General features: G+C 41.7%; 1 protein-coding gene across 3 annotated transcripts in view; it reads right to left on the reverse strand.

Annotated features, from left to right (window-relative positions):
* The window catches only part of CCDC93 (coiled-coil domain containing 93), a 107,123-nt gene that overhangs the window by 21,867 nt on the left and 65,842 nt on the right, over positions 1 to 19,414 (reverse strand). For all 3 annotated transcript variants that reach the window (XM_068968087.1, XM_068968086.1, XM_068968088.1), the window contains exons 12-15: positions 13,185 to 13,301; positions 9,356 to 9,418; positions 946 to 1,019; positions 29 to 110 (exon numbers count right to left, since the gene is read on the reverse strand). In XM_068968087.1, coding sequence (XP_068824188.1) covers positions 29 to 110; positions 946 to 1,019; positions 9,356 to 9,418; positions 13,185 to 13,301 — 336 coding nt within the window. The remainder of the gene's footprint in view (positions 1 to 28; positions 111 to 945; positions 1,020 to 9,355; positions 9,419 to 13,184; positions 13,302 to 19,414) is intronic.

The following is a 19,414-nucleotide window of genomic DNA, read 5'->3' on the forward strand; positions in this document are numbered from 1 at the left end:
ACATCTGATGACACCAAGCAACACTTACTCGACAATGTGCTTTAAACTCCTGTTCCTGACTTTTCAGATTTTCATTCATGGCTACAAGGGCTCTCAAGTTCTGCAGGATGCTGAAAAGACCAAAAAACAACTGACTTTCAACAAACCACTATGATTTTATGAATCACAGCTAAAACCAAGACCCCAGAAAAAAAGGAACTTTTTTCTTAATTTCTTTTGTCTCTCCCAAGAGTGTCTAGTAGGCTGCCCACCAATGATAATGACCACCATTTAACAGACATTATTTTTCATCTATAAGCTGAGTCCATCAGGTCACATTCAAACACATGTAACAGAATACAGAATTAAAATATCAACTGCAGAAACATCAATGTGTTTTGAGATTACTGTATATTTTTAATGATACCAACTACTTAAGACTCAGAGCACAGATAGAATCGTAACTTTAATTCCCATTTAAAATTTTAAATGTAAATGTAAATGCTTTTATTTAATTTAAATTGTCTAAAGACAATTAATTAAAAAAAAAACAATCAACCCAAAACCCAGTGTCTTGGTAAAAAAAAGACAACATTTTCATTCTTGAAGGACAGGGTAACATCAGTGCTGTTAAAACCTGGTAACCATGGTTGACTCCAAGGGAGGAGGACTGGGTAGCCGGGGGCAGGGGCAGGAGAAGACTTTTCAGTGTATGTCTTTTTGAACCTTGCAAGTATTACTTACTTTCTAAAAAGGAGGAAACAGACAAAACAAAATACAAAACATAGCTGCTCCCGAGCCAAGGGGAAGTGGGAGGAAGAGGAAGAAGGCAGCCCCGGATCAGGATCAGCGTGAAATAACCGGCAGAATGGCGCCAGCAGCCATGACCTGGGCTCCTCAGCCCTGCTCTCCAACCACCAGCCACACTCACAGAGAAAATAAACACCACGTGTTGAGATCTCCTACCTCGGATCAGCTTTGGCCTCTATCTTCTCGAGAGCTGTCTGCTCTTTGTCCAGTTTCTCACTGTGACCCTTGAGCTATGGGAGAGAAGGAGGCATGTTGCTGTAGACTTGCCAGGACAGGAGGCGAGGGTTTCCATTCTCCTTCCTGGCCCACACCTGTGCCCTCTCTGGACAGGTGGCCCAGCCCACTGGACATGGCCATACATTGAGAAAACAGGTACACAAGGGGAACAGGATGGGGCTGGAGGGACAGCACAGAAACATTAAAACCACAGCCCTCCTGACACAGGCTGTGGGTAAAAGAAACCTTGGCAATACCTTTAAATCACAGCAGCAAGTGGGTGGAAAGCCAAAGTAATGCTGGCAGCAGGTGTCTCTCAGTGGGAAGAAGTAAATAAAAGCAGCAGCTATGAGAGACAGACCTGGGTTTCAATCTCAGGATACCACTATTGGGGCTACTCACAGGGCCAGGGTTAAATCTCCTATCTTGAAAAACTCCATTTTCTTTCTCTGAGTCAGTGGAGACTTTAAAAAGCAAACTTTAAGGAAACTCAGATTTCAATTTTTAAGGAGTGTAGATCTACTGTACAATAGACTATTAAGCTGCTATTAAAAAAGAATAAACAGTTTTTTTATGATGATCTCTAACATTTACTGTAAGCTGAAGAAAACACATAAAACCACTATTCCAGTGTGCATCAGGGAAGGTATACATGTATACATCTTGTATACACATGCATTAAAGAACCCACACGTTATTTGTATATGCACAAAAATTTTCTGAAAAGATTCACAAGTGATTGGTTACCCTCTAGGTAGAGTAGCTGCTTGGGTTACAGGGGGACACCATTTGTACTTTTTGAATTTTGAACTATGTGAATGCGCTACCTATTAAAAAAAAAAGTTAAAGAACTTCCAAGAGTTCTAGCTGAGAACAAGTGGCAGCAAGTCCTTCCTTCTCAAGGCCTGGGAAGTTCAGGTGATTCTGTTTGATGACAGGAGCAGGCACCTTGGGGACAAGAAAGATGGTAGCAGGTAAGACCGGCCAGTGGAGGACCACCGTGTGGATCCGGCAGGTGTGGGAAGAACTGGGCGGCAGGACTGGGGTCTGCATCAGGAACAGCCAGTGGGCTGTGCAGTGAAACCTGCTTCCCTTAACCCAAAAGCTGGCGCAGGAGTCCCAGAGGCAGGGCGGCTCCCAGAGACCTGGCAAGACTCAGGAGGAGGGACAGTGTCCTGACCCCAAATATCAGTTAACACTGGCTGATCTCACCAAACAGCAGGACCCCCTTTCCAAAATAGTTATGTGGAGGATGCTGCATAAAATGAATACAGAATCCACACAGCTGATAACAGAAAATTTCAGAATCACAAACAAGCACACCATTAAGAATTATCATGTATTTTAAGAAAGACAAAACTGTAAGAAAGGTTATCAACTCAACAAATGAATTCTGATCTGAAGGGATAGTTTGTAGATCAAGGAAAACGTTAGACACAGTCAATGCCCTTACGCTGGAGAGGATCCTCCATATATAAAAAAGAGTCAACCTCCACATAAGAAATTAAAGTTGTACTGCTGAAATTAGGAAGTGCACAGGCTAGAAGGGGCCCGCCACTGATGCAGGGCCTGCAGCGCCTCCCCCACACGTCAGGGCTGCCATCCATGCTCCACCTTTCACACCCTGCTTTATTCTCCTATATTCCAGGGAAGGCAGGTCCTCCCTGTTTTCCAGGGCCACTAGGTTTTGCTGAAGAGGTAAAACCTGGCACACTGGCAGGAAAGGGCTCAGAGTGCTCATGTGCCCAGGCCTTGCCTTGAGCAGATAAGGAGACTGAGGCCCAGAGGCAGAGCTCATTACTGATTCAGGGTCCCGGTCTTCAGTCTTCTGACTAAATCAGGCTTCTTCCTACATTGTTCAGCATAGCCTCCCATCTTCCTAGACGAGAATTAGTTTGACTGCCTGACTCCCTGAGAGGTCATGGTGCCAGGTCTCCAGCACTGGAATCTACGTGGCCTTTTTGCCTCAGTTTCTCCAGCAGCACAGCAGGGATATTAACAGTGTGCTGCCAGGGTTGACAGGACGATTCAATGGTAACAAAAATGATGTGCCCACAGCACAGCCAGTACATCGCAATGTTGGTTGCCATTATCATGTGAGGATAGGGAGAGTATCTCCTATTATTAACTTAATTCGAAACTTCCACCTTTCTAGCACATGCAAGGATTCAAAAAATATTTTTTTAATTTATTTTTTTATTGAAGGATAATTGCTTTATAGAAATTTGTTTTCTGTCAAACCTCAACATGAATCAGTCATAGGTATACCTATATCTCCTCCATTTTGAACCTCCCTCCCATCTCCTGCTGCATGCCATCTATCTAGATTGACACAGAGCCCCTGCTTGAGTTTCCTGAGCCATACAGCAAATTCCTATTGGCTATCTATTTTACATATGGTAATGTAAGTTTCCATGCTATTCTTTCCATACGTCTCACCCTCTCCTCTCCTCTCCCTATGTCCGTAAGTCTATTCTCTTATGTCTGTTTCTCCACTGCTGCCCTGAGAATGAATTCTTCAGTACCATTATTCTAGATTTAGAATATTTCTCTTTCTGACTCACTTCACTCTGTATAACAGGTTCTAGGTTCATTCACCTCATCAGAACTGACTCAAATGCATTCCTTTTTGTGGATGAGTAATATTCCATTGTGTATATGTACCACAACTTCTTTATCCGTTCATCTGTTGATGGGCATCTAGGTGGATTCCATGTTCCAGCTGTTGTAAATAGTGCTGCAGTGAACCATGGGATATATGTGTCTTTATCAATTTTGGTTTCCTTAGGGTATATGCCTAGGAGTGGGACTGCTGGGTCATATGGTGGTTTTCATACTGTTCATGGGGTTCTCAAGGCAAGAATACTGAAGCGGTTTGTCATTCCCTTCTCCAGTGGACCACATTCTGTCAGACCTCTCCACCATGACCTGTCCGTATTGGGTGGCCTCACATGGAATGGCCTAGTTTTACAAGACAGTTCCAGAAAAACATCTATTTCTGATTTATTGACTATGCCAAAGCTTTTGACTGTGTGGATCACAATAGACTGTGGAAAATTCTGAAAGAGATGGGAATACCAGACCACCTGACCTGCCTCTTGAGAAACCTATATGCAGGTCAGGAAGCAACAGTTAGAACTGGACATGGAACAACAGACTGGATCCAAATAGGAAAAGGAGTACGTCAAGGCTGTATATTGTTACCTTGCTTATTAACTTCTATGCAGAGTACATCAAGAGAAACGCTGGGCTGGAAGAAGCACAAGCTGGAATCAAGATTGCCGGGAGAAATATCAATAACCTCAGATATGCAGATGACACCACCCTTATGGCAGAAAGCGAAGAGGAACTAAAAAGCCTCTTGATGAAAGTGAAAGAGGAGAGTGAAAAAGTTGGCTTAAAGCTCAACATTCAGAAAACTAAGATCATGGCATCTGGTCCCATCACTTCATGGGAAATAGATGGGGAAACAGTGGAAACAGTGGCTGACTTTATTTTGGGGGGCTCCACAATCACTGCAGATGGTGATTGCAGCCATGAAATTAAAAGACGCTTACTCCTTGGAAGGAAAGTTATGGCCAACCTAGGCAGTAATATTAAAAAGCAGAGACAGTACTTTGTCAACAAAGATCCATCTAGTCAAGGCTATGGTTTTTCCATTAGTCATGTACGGATGTGAAAGTTGGACTATAAAGAAAGAGCCCCAAAGAATTGATGCTTTTGAACTGTGGTGTTGAAGACTCTTGAGAGTCCCTTGGACTGCAAGGAGATCCAACCAGTCTATCCTAAAGGAGATCAATCTTGGGTGTTCATTGGAAGGACTGATGTTGAAGCTGAAACTTTGGCCACCTGATGCGAAGAGCTGAGTCATTTGAAAAGACCCTGATGTTGGGAAAGATTGAGGGCAGGAGGAGAAGGGGACGACAGAGGATGAGATGGTTAGATGGCATCAATGACTCAATGGACATGAGTTGGGTAAACTCCAGGAGTTGGTGATGGACAGGGAGACCTAGCATGCCGCAGTTCATGGGGTCCCAACGAGTCAGACACGCCTGAGAGACTGAACTGAACTCTGTCAAAAATAAGGTACTGATAGGTGCATGGGTTTATTTCTGGGTTTTCTATCTTGTTCCATTGGTCTGTATTTCTGTTTTTGTCCCAGTATCATACTGTCTTGATGACTGTAGCTTTGTAGTATAATCTGAAGTCAGGAAGGTTGATTCCTCCAGCTCCATTCTTCTTTCTCAAGACTGCTTTGGCTATTTTGGATATTTTGTGTTTCCATACGAATTGTGAAATTTTTTGTTCTAGTTCTGTGAAAAATGCCTTTGGTAATTTGATAGGGGTAGCGTTGAATCTGTAGATTGCATTTGGTAATATGTTATTTTCACAATATTGATTCTTCCTACCCAGCAACATGGAATCTCTCTCCATCTATTTATGTTGTTTTTTAGTTTTTTTCATTAGTGTCTTATAATTTTCTGTGTACAGTTCTTTTGTCTCCTTAGGTAAGTTTATTCCTAGATACTTTATTCTTTTTGTTGCAATGGTGAATGGGATGGATTCCTTAATTTCTATTTCTGATTTTTCATTGCTAGTATATAGAAATGGAAGTGATTTCTGTGTATTGATTTTATATCCTGCAACTTTGCTAAATTCACTGATTAGCTCTAGTAATTTTCTGATACTATCTTCAGGGTTTTCTATATACAGTATCATGTCATCTGCAAACAAAGAGAGGTTTACTTCTTCTTTTCCAATCTGGATTCCTTTTATTTCTTTTTCTTCTCTGATTACTGCTGCTAGGACTTCCAGAACTATGTTGCATAACAGAGGTAAAAGTGGACACCCTTGTCTTGTTCCTGATCTTAGGGGGAATGCTTTCAGTTTTTTACCATTGAGACTAATGTTTGCTGTAGGCTTATCATAAATGGGCTTTACTATGTTGAGGTAGGTTCCTTCTATGCCCATTTTTTAAAGGGTTTTAATCATAAATGGGTGCTGAATTCTGTCAAAGGGTTTTTCTGCCTCTATTGATATTATCATATGGTTTCTATCTTTCAAATTGTTAATATAGTGTATCACGTTGATTGTGGAAAAGGAAATGGCAACCCACTCCAGTACTCCTGCCAGGAAAATTCCATGGTTGGAGGAGACTGCTAGGCTACAGTTCATGAGGTTGCAAAGAGTTGGACATGACTGAGCGACCTCACTTTCTTTCTATAGTTCCTTTTGGAGAAGGAAATGGCAACCCACTCCAGTGTTCTTGCCTGGAGAATCCCGTGGACAGAGGGGCCCGGTGGGCTACAGTCTATGGGGTTGCAAAGAGTCGGACCCGACTAAGCAACTAACACACAGACAGATCACACTGACTGATTTGCATATATCGAAGAATCCTTGCATTCCTGGAGTAAACCCAACTTGACCATGGTTTAGATCTTTTTTCTTCCCTTGTGTCTCTTAACTATATAAGTCCGAATGGCAACCCACTCCAGTGTTCTTGCCTGGAGAATCCCAGGGACGGGGGACCCTGGTGGGCTGCCGTCTATGGGGTCGCACAGAGTTGGACATGACTAAAGCGACATAGCAGTAGCAGCAGCATTTGTTGTAAAGCTGGTTTGGTGGTACTGAATTCTCTTAACTTTTGCTTATCTGAAAAGCTTTTTATTTCTCCATCAATTTTGTTTGAACGATATCCTTGCTGGGTACTGTAAGCTTGGTTGTAGATGTTTCCCTTTCAATACTTTAAATATATCCTGCCATTCCCTTCTGGCCTGCAGAGTTTCTGCTGAAAGATCAGCTATTAAGTGTATGGGGTTTCCCTTGTATTTTTTTCTTTGTGTTTAGCCTTTGTTAGTTTGATTAGTATGTGTCTTGGTATGTTTCTCCTTGGGTTTATCCTGCATGGGACTCGTTGTGCTTCCTGGACTTGATTGACTATTTCCTTTTCCATGTTAGGGAAATTTTCAACTATAATCTCTTCAAATATTTTCTCATACCCTTTCTTTTTCTCTTCTTCTGGGACCCCTATAATTTGAATGTTGGTGCATTTGATATTGTCCCAGAGGTCTCTGAGACTATCCTCAGTTCTTTTCATTCTTTTTACTTTATTCTGCTCTTCAGAAGTTATTTCCACCATTTTATCTTCCAGCTCAATGATTTGTTCTTCTGCTTCAGATATTCTATTATTGATTCCTTCTAGATTATTTTTAATTTCAGTAATTATGTTGTTTGTCTCTGCATCTTTAATTCTTCTTGGTCTTTGTTAATTGATTCTTGAATTTTCCCCATTTTGTTTTCAAGGTTTTCGATCATCTTTACTATTATTATCCTGAATTCTTTTTCAGGTAGTTTGCCTATTTCCTCTTCATTTATTTAGACTTCTGTGTTTCTAGTTTGTTCCTTCATCTGTGTAGTATTTCTCTGCCTTTTCATTCTTTTTTTTAATTGATAGTGTTTGAGGTCTTCTCTTCCCAGGCTTGAATTCTTTCTTCCTTTTGGTTTCTGCCCTCCTAAGGTTGGTCCAGTGGTTTGTGTAAGCTTCGTATAGGGTGAGATTTGTGCTGAGTTTTTGTTTGTTTTTCGTCTGATGGGTAACACTGAGTGAGGTGGTAATCCTGTCTGCTGATGATTTTGTTTGTATTTTTGTTGTTTAGATGAGGCGTCCTGCACATGGTGCTACTGGTGGTTGGGTAATGCTGGGTCTTGTATTCAAGCGGTTTCCTTTGTGTGAGTTCTCATTATTTGATACTCCCTAGGGTTAGTTCTCTGGTGGTCTAGGGTCTTGGAGTCAGTGCTCCCACTCCAAAGGCTCAGGGCTTGATCTCTCTCCAAAGACCAGCCTAGATCCAATCTACCAAGAATTTCACCCAAAATGAAAGGGCTTTTGAGTTCCAAAAGCCAGTGCACAGAACACAATGGAGATCTCTGACTCGGCAGAAACTGCCACCCTGCCCCTAGCCTGAGCCACGAGACCTTAGAAGGTAAACAGAAATACTGAGAGCTTGGATTCTTGGAAGAGCTTGGAAACTAAAGCTCAAAATATATTTGATCCAGTGTTTAGTACCAAAAGTGACTTGACAGCCACTTAGGATTTTATCAAGATGTTCTGCCTTGAATGTTTTCCAGACTGTTATACAAAGATGGGTCCATGACTTGGCACCTTTTAAGCCAGGACTGTGGAGTGTGCACAGGAAGATAGCAGCAGGGGTTCCACCAAGCTTCCCATCTAATCCAAAAGGATTGGAGTCACAGAACAGTGTAAAGAAAGTGGATGTGTCCAAATGCAACACGGGCATCTTTAGAAAGAATTTTTAAAAATTCCTCTAATTTGTTATCCTCATGCCTGCCTTCTCAAACATTCTGACAATAACTGAAGAGGCCAGTCCAGGTCAGAATCACAAAGCTTTGCCAGGTTTCTTTGCCAGGTTTATAACAAGTCAGGGAACTAAGTGCTGCATACTGCTAGAGAAACAACCATTTTAAAAGGGCAAATTTCACGTGAAATTTAAAAAATAAAAAAATAGGGACTGCCTTGGCTTCAGAAATGTCTCTGAAGATCAGTCCCATTTCCACATGGTTCAGAAAGTACTAGGACCTCACAGGGATAGATCTTGCCTGAGCACCAAAGTCACAGGGAGGAGAGATTTTCAGACCCGGATGAGGACTAGCTTTCTGTAGAAACAGGGACAGAAATAGAAAGACCTAAACTCCCCTCATGCCAGAGCTGGCATCTTGTGTATTTGCTTTTCTCGCCTGGTTTCCTAGGTAATTGGAAGTGGTGGGTAAGCTATGCTGTGATGCTGATGGAGGACAGCACCACTGCAATCTGGGTTAGGAAATGGATCATGGGGTCAAAACAGACTTGCAACCCTCTTTTCCTCCAGAGACTCCCTCCCCCATTCTACCAGGAGATCTCTGGCAATTTTGAACAACAAATTATACCCTCTGTAGTTGTGTCATTTTACAGAAAGAGACCTTCTCACTCTCAAGGAATCCAGTGTTCTGGTACTTTCTCCAGCCTGTGGCTTGGGGAGCAGGAGTTATTTACCATGAATGATCTTCTGTGTTCTTTCACATGGCAACCCTGCTTGTCAGGCTCTCTGTCCTCAGGAAGCTTTCCTGAGCCTTGCAGCTCATGGCAATCTTCCCCTCCACCCAAGACCCTGATGGTTTAGAACATGGTAGCATGGATAAACATGGCTTGAGACATGCTACTGTGTGACTGTCCTTTGTCCAGATGGACCTGAGCCCTGAGAAAGAGATCGTGACCCCTCCACACGGACTGATGATGTGAGTGTACAGGTCAACAATTCCCAACAAGACCCATGAAGGAAGGAAATCTGCTCACCTCTGTCAGGGTTTTCTTTTTTCCTTCGTATTTGGCTTGTAGGTCAGTATGACTTGCCTGAAGCTGTAAATGAAAGATAAAAGATATTTGCTCTCATTTGATCCTCACAACAGCACAGATACGGTGGTATCCATGTTTCACAGATGAGAAAATGGGAGCTCAGAAAGATTTAAGCTGAGCAAATGTGGACATTTTAGATTCAATTAGCACCAACCATGTGTCAGGTGATGTACTAGGTATTCTGCATGGATCCTAACAATGAATCCTTACATTCAATGGAAGAAGACATTAGTCTTATTTAACAAATGAGAAAGTAAAGATTCAGAAGAGGTAAATCATTCAAGTTTCATAGTTGATAACTGATAAAGCTTAGATTCAAATTCAGGTCTGAGTTTACTATATGGCTACAATCAATTCAGTTAATGGACATGCTGGTTCATAGGATACAAATTGCACTGAAGTACTCAAGAATCTAACATAGAATTTGTGTGTGCATGTTTAGTTGCTCAGTGTGTGACTCTTTGCAACCCCATGAACTGAAGCCCACCAGGCTCCTCTGTCCATGGGATTTCCCAGGCAAGAATACTGGAGTGAGTTACCATTTCATACTCCAAGGGATTTTCTCAACCCAGAGATTGAATCCGCCTCTCTCATGTCTCCTGCATTGGCAGGGGGATTCTTTACCACTGTGCCACCTGGGAAGTCCTAGCATAAAATCTGACAGGAAGGCAAATAATGTCAGATTGGAGAAAGGAGTCAGGACTTCAATGAAGAGAAAGAAGGTGAATTACATTTACTGCTCAAAATCACACAATCATAAACTTACATCTCAAAAATGTCATTTCCCTTTTCTTTACCAAAAAAGGTGTATCCCATGCTGTCTATGAACTTTACAGATATCTGAAAACATTCTATTCAAAACTCAAAGGGTTTGTACATTTCTACTTTTGAAAAGGCGATGTGGTAGAAAACCAGTTAGACTCATCAAACACTTCAGTTGTTATCTGCATACAAATTAACAATGAGAAATTACATCTTATATCTCAACAATTATTTCAAAATAACTCAGCCCATTAAAAATATATATATTCGTTTACTTACTGGCCACGCCATGCTGCCTGTGAGACTATTAGTTCCCCAACCAGAGATTGAACCCAGGCCCCGGAAGATAGAGCAAGGAGTCCTACCCACAGAACCTCCAGGGAACTTTCAACTCAGCCTATGTTTGAGCCCGTAAGTGACCTATTAGAATTACATCATCTACAGATGTAGTTAGAATTAGACCACCTACACCATCACTACTCCTAAATCGTGCTTTGGGTTACCCGTCTTCATGACTGATGCGTTTCCAGCCAGGCCTCTCAGGGAGCCATCACAAGCAGAGGGCAGGAGAGATAAAGGCAGGGGAAGCTGGGAGTTCTGGCCTCTCACTTTGCAAAGGGAGCCATCTGTGCAATGGCCTCCTACTAAACTATCTGTATCACTGGGGGATGAGAGCATTTCTGGAGAAAGTTGTTTTTCTCTTGAAATCCTAATGGTTTAACTCTTGAAGCTCCAGGAAGAGGAGCTGCCATTTCCCACCTGTTTCACCCACCTTCCTGCACCACCCTGCAACCCTGTACCCACCCACCCATCCGACATTTACCCAAGGTTCTGTTCAAATGAAGTGTACGGCGGAAGACAAAGAACACAGCACAAACCTTGCCCCTCAAGATGCTAAACCAGTAAGCTGAAGATTAAAGTATGAGAAGAGCTTGGTCAGAGACAGGCCTGGGGAAGCCAAGGAAAGAGTCATCTTGCTCATCAAGGAAGGCTTCCCCAACAAAAACCCAAGGGGGCTGGATCCTGCCAGGGAAGTAGGAACTTGCTAAGGAAGGGAAGATTCTTCTCTTCTCTTTGATTAACTAAACTAAGAGCTTCCTTCATCTTTGCTCTAACAGGAACTGTCCCAGTAGCTTAGCTAAGTTTTTGTCTTGCTGGAGTCTTCCATGATTCTCCCACCTCCATCCTCTTACTCATCATGAACCCCTATACTGACCTCCCAACACTTAGCCCACTGGTTAATACCTCCTTTGGGTCCTCTTTCCTCAGTCTCAGGTTTCTTGTCAGTTAGCTACTAGCTACCTTCCTGTTCTCTGCCTTTACAGCATATCCCCCTGTTGGACCATGAGATGTTCTGCATTCCTTCCCTTATTGTACTCCTCCCCCCATTTCTCTGTGGCCTAAGACTCGCTCTGTGGCTCCCATCACTAAGGCTGCAGGGGTATCCCAGTTGCCTTCAATCTACAGGACCTTGCAGGAGATCATCTCGGATTTAAAGAGTCTGGATTTTCTCACATACTATTATGTGTAGAAGTGTAAACTAGTAAAATAATTGGTGAATAATTTGACAGTTTCTAGAAAAACTGAAAATGCATATATTTTTTGATCCAGCAGTTCCACTTCCTAAAATCCATTTTACAGAAATATTTACATATTTGCACAAAGATGACTGTACAAAGATGTTCATCATAGCATAAACTTACAACTGGGAAAAAAATCCTGGGGAAAAACCCTCATGAAAAGAGGAACAGGTTAAATAAGCCATAGCACATATGTACCATGTCACACTAGGCAGCATCAGAGAGAAGGAGGTAGACCTATATGCTCTGGTCTTGGCTCTGCTGTTAAGAAGCTGTGTGACCACAGGCAAGACTACTTCACTTCTCTGTTGCCTCAGGTTCCTTGTAAATGAGAATAATAATAGTACCTCCTTCATATGGATGTTACGCGAACTGAATGAGTTAATTATGAAAAGTACTTTGTAATTACTCTAAAAAAAATAGTCCTTTATAGCCATTACTGAGAGATACATGTAATAAAATGAGTGAAAATCAAACTCAGTTTTTATAACCAAACAACCCCCTCTTCCCCAGCTGAATGAGCAGATTTAAGACCTTGCAAAGCCTAGAAAAGTGGGTTGCTTTAAGGAGCGGGACTGGACGAGTACCAGGAGAGTTTAATTTTTATCTTCATACAGTTCCATAGTAGCTGGTTTATTTACAGGGAACTTGGATTATTCCTATAATCTTAAAAAAGGCGGCTGAAGCATTTAAATTGATAAAGACAGAAAAAAGTGATGGCATATGTCTTCCCATCACTACCTCCAGACCCTGAGAGCAGAGATCATAACTTGTTTTTCTTTCACCACCATGGCCTATTTCAGTGCTCGGCACAGCAGTGCTCAGCTAATCTGTGTGAATTAACTAATGCTCTTCTTGCCCTGTGATCTTCTTTTAGAGCAGAGGTTGGGAAATCTTCTCTGTGAAGACCAGGTAGAAAAATATTTTAGGTTTTATAGATCTCAATTCTCCCACTGAAGCTTGAAAAGTAGCCACAGAAAATATGTAAACAAATGCATATGCATATATTTCAAAAAACTATTAATATTTACAAAAACAGGCTTCCCAGGTAGCTCAGTGGTAAAGAATTTGCCTGCCAATGCAGGAGACACAGGTTCAATCCCTGAGTTGGGAAGATCTCTGATGTAGGAAATGGCAACAACCCATTCCAGTATTCTTGCCTGGAAAATTCCATGGACAGGGGAGACTGGCAGACTACCATTTGTGGGGTTGCAAAGAGTTGGACATGACTGAGTGATTGGCATGCATGCATGCATTACAAAAACAGGTGGAGGCTGGATTGCCCAAGGGCCAGATTACATCGATCCCCTGTTCTACAGCCTCCTTTGATCTTTCTGACACAGAGATCTTGACTCCTTGTTAGTTTCTCCCTTCTTGAAGAATGGCTTTATTTTACTAGAATGAAATTATGAAAAGAAAACACCAACCTCTTCCAGTTGTTTGGTCTTCTGCAGAATCTGCTTGTTCAAGGAAATGACTTTTCGCCGATGTAGTTGGGAGATTCCTAACTTTTCTGGACTTTCTTCAGATGACAGTTCAGACTGCTATGGGAAAAAAAAACACAGAAGAACCAAAGGGTTTAATCAGCTCACCTCAGTGGGCTAATCAGCCTGCCTCATCTGGGAGGAACACTGCTGGGCAGGTGTCCACAACCAAGCACATGGTGCCCCGGGGTCCTGTGTAAAACTCACTCCAGAGGAGACTGTGACATAATGACCAAAGGCCATATGGAGAGAATCTACATTTCTGGCAAAGCAAACAGCATGTGCAGAAGCATAGGGATATACAATGGGTTAGGCTGATAATCACATAAGTAATAGGATCTCAATTATGAAGAAAAACATAGTCATCTTAATATCTACTTGAGATTATTCTGGAGCTATCAAAAATGATGAACTGATTCACTTTCATCAAAGTATTATAAGTATATGGTTAAAGAGTTTAACCATTCAGTAGCACTTATAATGAAAAGAAACAGCATTTCAAAGTATTCCCTCATCCATGGGACAATGTGTTATTTCTATTCTTCTGGTGTTCACAGAGGATGGATTTGAAAGGGGTGAGTGTTGCTGAGAGAGACCAGGATAAAGGTCCTGAAACTATGTAAAATGATGAGGGGATGAAGAAGAAGGGCTGGACAGGACATAGAGACTGTCAGGACTGGAGGGGAGGAAGGGAGAGAGTTCTGGTTGGGGTGATGAGATGAATGTAGCAACAATACCAAGAAACCATGCACACAAGGGGGCAGATGGCCACTTGGAGGCAGCTTGGCGCAGATGATGAAAACAAACACTTGGCTCAAGATACCAGAGGGAAGCCCCAGGAAGAAGAAACAAGAAAGATGATCCTATTCCAAGAGAAGTCCTTAAAACCTGTCTTGGGTGATCACAGAATAGATAGCTTCATTCACCTGCCAATGAACACCCATTATAGCCGCACTGCCTTCTCTACTGGAAACATCCCAATTCCAAGCTAATCACTGGTCTGAAGCTCAAGTGCAACAAAACTATTTGAATATTTGATTCTCTGTGGATGTTTTAACAGTGATCATAAGTTTGAAAGTTATGGGGAAGAGACAGAAATGTGAAAAGGAGGAACTGGACGGTACAGTCAGCATTTATATTGGTTAAGAATTTCCCTGAGGAATTCAGAGGCACCATTAACAGACGATGAGTGTTCCTGCTGCTTAACGACTCTGGAGGTGGGAGACAACCAGCTGGATGTGGCTGCCTAAAATGGCAAGAAACATCATTTTCCATCTTGTGAGCAGGGAGGCCATGCCGTAAAGGAAACAGAAAACATAAGCATTTGGTATTACAGCACAGCTAGCCCTGACACCTGAAATTTTGGAAAATGTCAACTAAGATGCTCCAGCTTATCTGAATTTCTTCAAATTGGAGTTAACTTTTAAAAATGTAACATTGGGCACATCAAGATATTTACCACTTGTAGTCTACGGAAGAAGAACTATTTCTGAAAATTATTTGAGAGTATTAAAAAAGGGGGGCGGAAGGAAAGAGCACTCCTTGATTTTCAAGCCACTTGTCAGAAACATAATTATAATTAATTATATCTTGGGCTTTGCAGGTGGCTCAGTGGCAAAGAATCCACCTGACAAAGCAGGAGATGCAGGAATCAGGGGTTCAATTCCTGGGTGAGGGATTCCCTGGAGAAGGAAGTGGCAACCCACTCCAGTGTTCTTGCCTGGAAAATTCCATGGATGGAAAAAGCCTGAAGGGCTACAGTCCATAGAGTCAGACGTGACTGAGCAGCTGAGCATGCACACATACAATCTCACCAGTTATATCTCCTCCATTTTGACTGCATCATCCTGAACTAAGTTATCAATTTGTCCACTTAGCTTGTTACGTATTTAGTAGCTTTCTTCTTAATTTCAGATTTGGGTTTTAACCTTTATCTTAGATTCCTTGATACTGACTTCCAAAATGTCACTGGCATATCCTCAGAGCATTTTATTCAGTACTTTACTAGCAGATTTACACAAACCTTCTATCTCATGGTTAATTGATATCTGAAACGGAATTAACTCCCCAACACAGGGACTACGCCCATGGTGTGTCTCTAGGTTTGACGTCAGGATGCCTTGACTGCCCTGACCACCTCCGACTGTCCTTTTGCCTCTGGATCAGGCCAAACTATGAGCAAGAGGGCTGCAGGGTATCCCCATCTCAGTCACCTCCCAGCAAGGCTTTCTCCAGGCTGCAGGGGTGAGGGGGTAGGGATGTACACATCCAGTGCTATTCTGTACCTGGCATGAGTTGGATGATGTTTCCAACTCTCAGCATGCTTTCCTGCTGGTAAACTGCTTTTATGGCCACAGTCCCGACTACATTTCCCACTTAGCTTTCACACCCTCTTATCAGTGTACCTGGCAACAAACACAGCCTTGTTAGAAACTGTGCCTTTGACACTTTCAAGAAACTTTCTTACAGGAACATCAGTAGCTATCCTGCTATCTGGAAAGAGGACTTCCAGGCTCACTGGCTCTCCTGCTCTCTCTCACTTAAAATTTTTAGTCACATGGTTCTTTAAGATCCTTTCAGGGTTCTTTGAAGTCAAAATACTTTTCACAATGATACTAAGATACAATTTTTTTTCTCTCATTCTCTCATGCTCATACATTGAAATTTTCCAGCTGCTATATGACCATGTGATGGTATCACTGCTCTGATGCTAATGTGTAAAACATTTATCATTATTATTTGCAAGTGAATTAATATGTAAGCTTTTAGGACCTCCTTGAATCCCAGGGACAGCGGAGCCTGATAGGCCGACGTCCGTGGGGTCGCACAGAGTTGGACACGACTGAAGTGACTTAGCAGTAGCAGCAGCAGTAATTTTTAGCTTCCCAGGTTGGTAAGTGGGAAAGAATCTGCCTACTAATGCAGAAGACTCAGGAGATGCAGGTTTGATCCCTGGGTCAGAAAGACTCCTTGGAGTAGGAAATGGCAACCCACTCCAGTATTCTTGCCTGGAAAATCCCAATCCCATGCCTGGTGGGTCAGTCCATAGGGTCACAAAGAGTCAGACATGACTGAGTGATGAACATGCAGTAACTTTTAAGAGTTCGTACAGGCTCTTGAAACTAAAAATTTTGAGCCCTGTTACTTTAAGGGGCCTAGCTAACTCACCGACTGGCACAGCCTCACTAACACAGCTCTACCAGTGCAGTGGGCCCATCTGTAACACCAAGAGGGGACAGTTTTCTGATTCCACTTTTACTAGACAACTGCTTCAAACCAATCAGAGAGAAAATATTTGTAGTTCACAGAAAGGATGCTCAAGTCTCCATATAAACTTACTATTAAACAACTCTCACAACAGTATATGTTCCAAGCAAAAATGGGCTTTCAAAATCCTTTCTCTTGTTGCTAGGTAGCAATTCTCATTGCTCTGTGTAGCCCCTTAAATTTGCATCTGCAAAGCATTCATGTCAGTATATTAAGTGCCATTTCCACATCTGACATTTCTCCAGTGCAATTAACATGAACAATATGCACATGAACAAGCTCCCAGTACATATAAATCTGCGAATTCCTCCATTTGCCTACGTCTAGAGATGGTGCTATGCAAACTTCTTTGTTTAATGGGAAGTTAGTTTTAGAACAGAAAAAATCATTTATTCTAGAGCTGAACTGAAGAGAGTTCTTAATCTAGTCAACAGAAAGCTGATTGTTCTCTATTTGAAACACACTTTCTGTGTTAAGTAACTGAAAATTTTCATTTCTTTCAAATACCCTCCTCAAAGCCAAAAGAACTAGACCAAGGTCTCTGAAACAGTATGGCTCATTTGACATTCTGTTCACTGAGTCTTCTCAAAAGAAAACTGGAACTGACCAAGTTGGATCTTAAAGGATGAGACTACATTGGACAGATGGAGAATAGAAGGGGCTTTATAGTAAATCCTTGACAGAAAAAAATTAAGTTCTTGGGGTAAGTTAACTGATTTCTACTTGAAAAGCCCAATGTCTCTCAAAGAATGCCAACCACCTATAAATATTCCATTTGTGTTTACATTAGAGCAAGGGCTAAAATGCCAATCTAATTTTGTTCAACAATTTCAGATTAAGAACGTGCTTTCAAAATGACAGGGTGGATTAAGATGGCATCTAGTGCAGATTCAGTGTTTTCTAATAACTGACAGATGTTTGCAGCTTCTATTCTAAGGGGAACCAGATATAAATGTCATTCAATAATATTAGTCCAGTTCAACATAGTAAATTCCTAAGAGAAACAAAAAATGATTACTTTAGCTAAAACTATATACTTTCATAATGGAAGACACCCAAAAGGTCATATCTACACATCTATCTTCCTAAGTAAACTCCAGGAGTTGGAGATGGACAGGGAGGCCTAGAGTGCTGCAGTCCATGGCGTCACAAAGAGTCGGAACAACTGAACTGAACAGAACCTTCCTGATACAGGAATCTCTCCTATGTCCCGCCATTAAAATATGGCCACTAAAGCTGTCAATAATAAGGGATCCCTAAAAAAATGAGGGGTCCCTATATCAAGAAGATGCCACAAATTCTCCACACTGAGCAGACGAATTTCAGTTGTTGGACCCTGATGAACCCTCCCACTGAAAACATGTAAACAGGCAATATAAAATATTTATTTTTTAATCTTAAAAAAATCTGTGAGCTAGAAAGGATGTAAGAAATCCTAGAAATCCAAAAAGTGAAAGTGAGAATCCAGGAGGTAGGTGTACCCATGGAGGCTGGCTTTTTTCTTGAATGTGTGAGTGAAGTTGCTCAGTCATGTCCAACTCTTTGGGATCCCATGGACTGTAGCCTAACAGGCTCTTCCGTCCATGGAATTTTCCAGGCAAGAGTATTGGAGTTGGTTGTCATTTCCTTCTCCAGAGGATCTTCCTGCCCCAGGGATCAAACCCAGATCTCCCACATTTCAGGCAGATGCTTTACTGTCTGAGCCACCAGGGAAGCCCTTTTTCTTCAGAGTATTTGCCAAAACCAATTGATCTCAACCTTTAATTTTTAGAATTCAACAACTGCTTTGCATAATCCTTGGCACAGATGTAGGAAGGAAAAAAGTCTGCAATCAGATTTTGTTAGAATGGATTTGCCCTTGTGCAGTTCTATAACCTAAACGCACGCACTACCTAAATGATACCAAAAACCTACTACATGCACAATGGGCCTGAGCTGGGTATGCCCAGGTGCACGTAAGAGCAAAAGAAAATCCTCTCTGGAAGAACAGAGCTCCAATTCCAGGTCTCAATAGAGAAATGTCCAAGCAGAATGAACTCACAGTCAAAAATCAAAAGCACACACAATTTCATGAGCAAGTCAGCAGAAACGAAGAGCAGAAACAGACATGCAAACTCAAACATACATGCTCATTTCTCCCTGAAGCCACAGAGATAAAATATAATCACTCTCATATAACAGTTCAAGTTTTCTAATACAGAAGCATTCCAAGCTTTACAAGAAGATGTCAGCTCCTTTCACCATCTTGGCTGCTCTCCCTTGGACATACCCTAGCTCATAATCCTTTTCAAGCATTCCTGATGGAATCTGAGCATGGCAGACTGGGATGGGACCACCCACTTTCCCTTATCTACATTCTACTCCCATTAATGAAACAGCATACATAAATGTGCTTTTCAATATTCTTGACTCCCACTAATGAAATCCCATGAATTTCAAAGACCCATATTCATGCAGCCTTGGTGAGTTTTTGAAGCATAATTTTGGGCCCCAAGGTGAGCAGAGGCATGTACAAAACCCCAAACATCCTATTTTTACCCACACAAGCTAATGTCAGGTCAGATGGCATGCTCATCAAATCCTGAATTGGTGTAACTTATTTTTCTGAAATAAGAGAGTTCATGCTTACTTAAAAAAAAATAAACTTAATAGTTTGGGCTTAAAATTTCAATCCAAGATATTTTTGAATGTTGATTCCACTCTCTAATGTATTAGTCACCTATTCTTTTCTAGCTTTAAATGACACTTAAATCAGATGAAGCTAATTCCTCTGTCTTCATCCAAATTGCTGAAGAACCTGAAAGGGTATAAGCTATATAGGCTGTGTGGCTTGGGACAATCCCATCAGGCCAGTTCATTAGCTAATACCACAATACCATTCTCTGCACTGTTAGTTTTTGCATATT

Source organism: Capricornis sumatraensis, chromosome 3 (genome assembly GCF_032405125.1).
Source record: "Capricornis sumatraensis isolate serow.1 chromosome 3, serow.2, whole genome shotgun sequence".
NCBI classification, from domain to species: Eukaryota; Metazoa; Chordata; class Mammalia; order Artiodactyla; family Bovidae; genus Capricornis; species Capricornis sumatraensis.